The sequence below is a fragment of the Halichoerus grypus genome, chromosome 4 (assembly GCF_964656455.1).
Source record: "Halichoerus grypus chromosome 4, mHalGry1.hap1.1, whole genome shotgun sequence".
NCBI classification, from domain to species: Eukaryota; Metazoa; Chordata; class Mammalia; order Carnivora; family Phocidae; genus Halichoerus; species Halichoerus grypus.
Genome location: NC_135715.1, coordinates 160,576,291 through 160,582,874, shown reverse-complemented (window position 1 = coordinate 160,582,874; position 6,584 = coordinate 160,576,291). Strand labels below are relative to the sequence as shown.

At 40.6% G+C, this 6,584-nt stretch overlaps 1 protein-coding gene across 2 annotated transcripts in view; it reads right to left on the bottom strand.

The window, feature by feature from the left end:
- Nucleotides 1-5,669: 5,669 nt before the first annotated feature.
- The window catches only part of STRADB (STE20 related adaptor beta), a 43,285-nt gene continuing 42,370 nt past the window's right edge, over nucleotides 5,670-6,584 (bottom strand). For both annotated transcript variants that reach the window (XM_078071193.1, XM_036098607.2), the window contains one exon: nucleotides 5,670-6,498. In XM_078071193.1, coding sequence (XP_077927319.1) covers nucleotides 6,364-6,498 — 135 coding nt within the window. In that variant the 3' untranslated portion in view covers nucleotides 5,670-6,363. The remainder of the gene's footprint in view (nucleotides 6,499-6,584) is intronic.

The window sequence follows — 6,584 nt, the reverse complement described above, 5'->3', positions numbered from 1 at the left end:
TCTCCTCATTTTGCCTCTCTGTGTCTGTTTTTGTATAGTAGGAAACTGAGCTATATCTCCTGCTCTTCAAAGGAGTGGGTGGTGTGTGCACTTTTAACAAGATGGCACTCATCCTCTTCCACAGGGGACATGCAGCTGCTGCAGAGATGGGGGCACACAAGGCTGCTCCATAAAGCATGCATGGGGGAGTGCAGTTTTAACAAGGTACGTGCATCTTCCCCAGGAGGTGACAAGCTGCTGCCACCAGGATAAAGGCCCTGCAAAGTGCACAGTTGGGAGATACAGTGTTGGCAAAGTTTGCATGCTGGTCTTGCTGGGGAGGGCACCAGCAACACCAGGGCTGAGACAGGCCTGGGTGGAAGGGGCAGATCCACAGAAGCACTAGGGAGCGGGATGTAGTTTAAGCAATTTAGGTAGTGAATGACGGTTCCCACAGGTGGCTGTGTGTTTATGCTGGGGAACAGGGGAGGGAAAGGGTGCCTGCCTGCTCCTTTGTTCCTGAAAAAGTCCCCCATGGACTGACATAAGTCAATAACTTTCCCTCCTATATGTTCCAGGCATTTTTTCAAATTACTGCTTCTAAACTGTGTCTCCACAGGCTGTGTGTCATGCTATCACTTTAAGTGTGGGGACTCAGCTTCCTATCACCTTCAGCGCTGTCCCAGAGCTAAGGCCACTGATTTTTAAAATTGCAGGTTTTAAGTCTCACTGGTCTTAAAAACTCACAAAATTTGGCCCTTCTGATTTTCAAAGCCAATTGCTATGGTGATTTTTCTTCTCTGTGCAGCCTCCCCTGTGTGTAGTCTATTTCTTGCCCATGTCTGCACCTGTAGCAACCCACCTCTGGCAGGCAGACCTGTAGGGTTAAGCTCCCCACCATGTCTCTGGTAGGAACATGGCCTCTTCTCTACATTTAGTTGTGGAGTTATTCTCCCAGTCTTTGGGTCATTTTCTGGGTTATACTGATGTGAGTGTCATCTAGTTGAATCCATGGGAAGAGGTGAGTTTAGGGCCTTCGTACTCCACCATCTTTGCTGGAAGTCCCCTGTACTGGACTTATAAGTGATTTATCTACTACCTTTATTATGTTTGTATGTACCTGTGAAGTTTTTTCCTTTTCTAATTTTCTTACTCCTGTCTATGGTTTTTTCTTTTCACTGAAAGAATTAATTCCTTTTAACATTTCTTATAAGGCTGGTTTAGTGGTGAGAATTCCTTTATCTCTCTGTCTATTCTGAATGATAATCTTACTGGATAGAGTATTTTTGGTTGCAGGTTTTTTTCTTTCAGCACTTTGAATATATCATTCCACTCCCTTGTGGCCTGTGAAGTTCCTGCTGAAAAATCAGAAGATAGCCTTATGGAGTTTCCCTTGTATATAACTTTTCTTTTCTCTTGCTGCTTTTAAAATTCTCTATAACTACTTTACCATTTTATTGTGTCTTGGTGTGGACCTCCTCAGGTTGATTTTATAGGGGGCTCATTGTGCCTCATTGTGCCTCCTGTTTCTGGATGTGTTTCCTTCCCTAGATTAGGGAAGTTTTCAGCAATTTTTCAAATTTTCTTCCCTCTTTTTCTTCTTCTGGGAACCCTACAATACAAATGTTATTATTATACTAGATGGTGTTGCTGAGTTCCTTAACCTATTTTCATTTTTCTGATTCTATTTTCTTTTTGTTATTCAGCTTGATCACTTTCCATTACTTTGTCTCCCAACTTGCTGATCTGTTTTGCATCCTCTAGTCTACTATTTATTTCCTCTAGTGTATTTTTTAGTTTTTGAGTTCATCTCTGGTTTTTTATATTTTCTACCTCTTTGTTGAGGGTCTCACTGAGATCCTCCTCTCTTTTCTCATGTCAATTATCTTAATGACCATTACTTTGAATTCTTTATCTGGCATATTGCTTATATCCATCTCATTTAGCTCTTTGGTTGTGATTTTGTCCTGTTCCTTCAACTGGGGCATAGTCCTCTCCTCCCCGCCCCCGGCCCCATTTTGTCTATGTATTGGGAAAGTCAGCTACATCTCCTGATCTTAAAAGTAGTGGCCTTTTGAAGAGGTCCTGTAGTGCAATGTCCCCTGTTCACCAGAACGAGGAGCTTCAAGGATGTCTCCTCTGTGTGGTTGCATGCACTGTTGTGATTGAGTCACATTTGCCTTCTGCAATGGCTCTCTTTGCCTGTTGTGGGCAGGGTTTGGTCCCTGTTCTGTTAAGGGGCCCATCTGGGGCTGTGTTGAGCATAATAGTTGGGTTGGACCAGATGCCTGCCTTCAGCCCATTTGCTGGGGTTAAGGGTTGCATGAAACTGTGGGGCATTTTCCCTGAGTTGTCCCTTATTGGTGGGTGGTGATGGCATTCAGATTAGATGTCTGGCTCCAACTCACCCTCTCACTCTCCTAGGTCTAAGCCCACTGATCTTTAAAGTACCAGGAGTTAAGCCCTGCTGATTGTAAACTCATCAAGTTAATCCCCATTGCTTTTCAAATCCAGATGTTGTGGTAACTCATCTTCCCAGTGCAGGCACCCCGTGTCTGCGGTGCCTGAAGTGTGGTCTGTTCCTCTCCTTTCTCTATTCTTGTGGTGTCCATCCCTTTTCTGGTTAGTCTTGCTGAGAGTTTGGGTACTGACTGCATCTCTGCCCCTCCTACCATTTTCCTTGTGGCCTCCTCTCAACAATTAACTATGGAGGGCCTGTTCTGCCAGTCTGGGTTGTTTTGGGGGTTAGGTGCACTGATGTGGCTGTTATCTAGATGTATCCATGGGACAAGCTGAGCTTAGGATCCTCCTACTCCACCATCTTCCCAGGCTCCTATATGTTCTATTCTTATCAAGTACAATATTTGGATCTTGTCAGACTTTGGTTTGCTCTTGAGAAAAATTTCAATTTACAGAATATTGGTCAATTTTTCTACCATAAATCATAAAGACTATGGGGGGGGCTTAAATAGAATTGGAAAATGGATTCTTGATCATTCATTTAATGGTATAATCAATAGGTAGTAATTTTTTTTTTTTGGAGACCAAGAATTTCTAGTAATCTTCAAGGTTGTCAGTATGTGTATCAATCAGGGAATTGGGAAAGTAACTCTGGATCTGTCAAGTTAGAAGGAACACAGGGAACTGGTTTCATTGGTGATGGAACTAAGGCTAAGAAATCAAAAGGGATAGTGAGGCAATCCAAAGATTAGCAAGAGCAGGAAGTGATACCAGCCCTAGGATGGAAGGGACAGCAAGAAGCGGTGTTACCTGAGTCCTAAAGCCAGAAGACGAAGAAGGTACAGCTGCTGCCAGAGACACCACAAAAAAACAGGGAAGTGGGACAAAAGGTGAGCAAGAAATACATTTCTTCTGTCTCCTCTTATACTCTGATCTTCCACTGGTGCCTCCCTGGAAACCAGAGAGTGAGGGTGCATGGGAAATGTAGTTCCCAATGAAGCAGAGCAGGGGAAGAGTGAATAAGTGGATTTGAGAACAGGCAATTGACCAGTAGTACTTAAGAGGAAAACCACTGACCTAGCTTATAGTAGAGGAGATATTTACTAAATGAAAACTGAAATCCCTTTACCTCACTAAACTTCTAGAGGCAATCTTATAACATAGTATCAATATTGTAACATATCATCAAAATTTTCCATAGAAATCAAAATTACCATAGACATCTCTCAAATTTTTTCAAGTCCTTTTTTTAAAAAACAAAAAACCCTCATAACCTTTATTCAAGGAAGAATTCCGTAAATATTTATTAAATGTCTACAATATGCCAAACACTTTGCCAAACACTAGGAATATAGTAGTGAATAAGACAATATTTCCAAGGAGTCCACAGTCTACTGGGGACATAAATACACAAGTATAGAGTTGTGTAAGTGCTGTTTGGGGAAAGTACTACAGCAGCTCATAGGAGGGCATTTTGCTAAGGTGACTGTATTAGTTTGGTTCTTTAGAAAGACACCAAGATGAAATCAGACATGTGTGGTAAGGCAGAATAATGACTCTCCTCCCCCTTCACTCCAAATATATCCACATCCTAATTCCCGGATCCTGTGATTATGTTGCCTTACATGGCAACAGAGACTTTGAAGCTGTGGTTGAATTAAGGATCTTGAGTTGGGGAGATTATCTTGCATTTTCGGGGTAGGCCCAAGAGTCCTTACAAGAGAGAGGCGGAAGGGTCAGTCAGAGGTGTGATCACTTGAAACAGAAGCTGGAATAATATTGGTCCACAAAGGCAGGCAGGTAGTTTCTAGAAATTGGCAAAGGCAGATTTCTCCCTAGGGCCCCTAGAAGGAATATAGCCCTCTCAACCCATTTGAAATTTCTGACCTTTAGAACTATAAGAAAATAAATCTGTATTGTTTTATGCCACTAAATTTGTGGTAATTTGTTACATCAGCGATAGAAAATTAATACAGCAAGCCAGGAGCCTATGGTGCAAAATTTAAGGCAAGTGATCTCAGGATGAAGCTATCAATATCTATCAATCATGATGGTTAATTTTATGTGTTGATTTAACTGAGCCACAGGGAGTCCATTTATTTGGTCAAACATTATTCTGGCTATTTCTGTAAGGAAGTTTTTTGAGGAAATTAACTAAATCTATAGACTGAATAAAGCAGACTGCCTTCCTTGATGTGGGTCGGCCTCATCAGTTGAAGACCTGAATAGAACAAAGACATTGACTAGGCTGACTCTCCCTTGAGTAAGAGATAATTCCTTCTGCCTAACTGCCTTCAAACAGGAGCATCAGCTTTTTCCTGCCTTTGGACTGGAACTACATCATTAATTCTCCCGGGTCTCCAGGTTGCCCACTCACCTTGCAAATCTTGGGACTTGTTAGTCTCCATAATAGTATAAGCCATATTTATTCCTTATAATAAATATCCTATTGGTTCTGTTTCTCTGGAGAACTCTAATACTCCTCTAATACACAGGAGATCTGAGAAGCACTGCTTCGTGGCTTCCAGAGTCCACCTTTTGCACTAACATCAACTCTCACCCAGGCTCTATGGTTCCTGTTAGCCTCTCTTACCTAGAGGAAATAGGAGGAGGTTAGTGGAATGAACTACAGCCCCCACCACTACAGGTGATCTCAGGGCCTCAACTGGTATTTATGTCCTCTCTCTCCCACCTTGGCAGGTCTTCATGGCTTACTTGATGGCGTAACTTAAACATTCTTGAGGAGAGCTGGCCAATAAACATGAAAAGGTTTGTGTTTCAAATTGTCTATTCATTTTTGCATTATTTGTCTCATTGGTTTTAATTCTTTAGTCTTAAGACAATCATCTGAATTTTTAATGTAATGTTAAATAAGATTAAGACAATCCATTAACTGAGGTAGGTCCCAATTTACCACAGTTTAAACTATATACTCTTTGAGACACATCTCTCTTTTTTGCTAATAAGGTAAAACCATTCATTAAGATCTCTATGTCCTTAAATGTTGTATCCCCTACAGGAGCAAGAATGATTATTCTTGCTCCTGTAGGGGATACAACATTTAAGGACATAAAGGGCCAGAACATCTTCTGCCTCATTGAATAAATACCAGGTTGTCCCCAATTCATGTATGTTATGTAAATAAATCCATTTGAGAAGGGGCTTTCCTTGGCAAAACAAATTAGAATCTGTGTTTTAGCTTTATCAAATCACAAAAATAAAAACATAAATTCAATTCAATAAATCTTTATTGAGCTCCCACAGGGTGCAGGAATTTAGAATCTATAATTTACAGAAGTAGAAAAGTGTCACTTTAGCCTCTTAAAAATGAAAAAAACAAAGCAAATTACAATTTCTCTATATATTTCAAGTGAATCATTTAATGTGAGGCTCAGTTTGATATTACCATAAGTATTAACAGAATAAAATGGGAAAGTATAAACATTTTCCCTTCTATCAAAAAAGGGTTTTGATGCCAGGATAAACTAGCCTGTTGGTCTAAAATAGCTGATCAAAAAGGCTAGAGAATCTGGAAGTAAAAAATGTACTTGGAAGCACTGTCCTCTGAGGGCTCATTCCCCTGAGGGGGGAACAACAAAATGCTGAAAACTGGCTCAAAAATTATATTGAAAGATCAAGAAGGGGCGTTAGTCACAGCTTGGGGAAAAACAATGGAGAACAGATGACACTAAATGTAGCTAGATTCATAATTCTGAATTTTTCCTGGAGTTATACTAGAACTCTGAGTTAACCAAATAAGGCTATGAACTCATGCTCCTTTGAAGAGAGTGGTTTTAAGAAATAGACTCTCCAGTGCACCAACTGTATTTTCAAGTATAATTCTAGTATTTGTACCTAGCAATACAGAAGAAAAGCAGCAGGGAGAAAGTGTCAAGTATCTAGGACATAAAGGATGTGGTAGTCCTAGAATTCCCAGTTTAAGTCTTTTTCATCAGGAAAATCACATTCCGGCTCAGTCCAAGGTGACACCGGAGACAGTGCTATTGATGGCTTAGGAGGCAACAGTGAAAGTATTGAATCCTGGCTTTCTTCTTTCATCTGTTAAAGAAACTCAAAATAAGGCTGTTGGTACATAAATTCAGTACATTAGCTATGTTAGCAATAAATGACTTTTTAAAATGTAA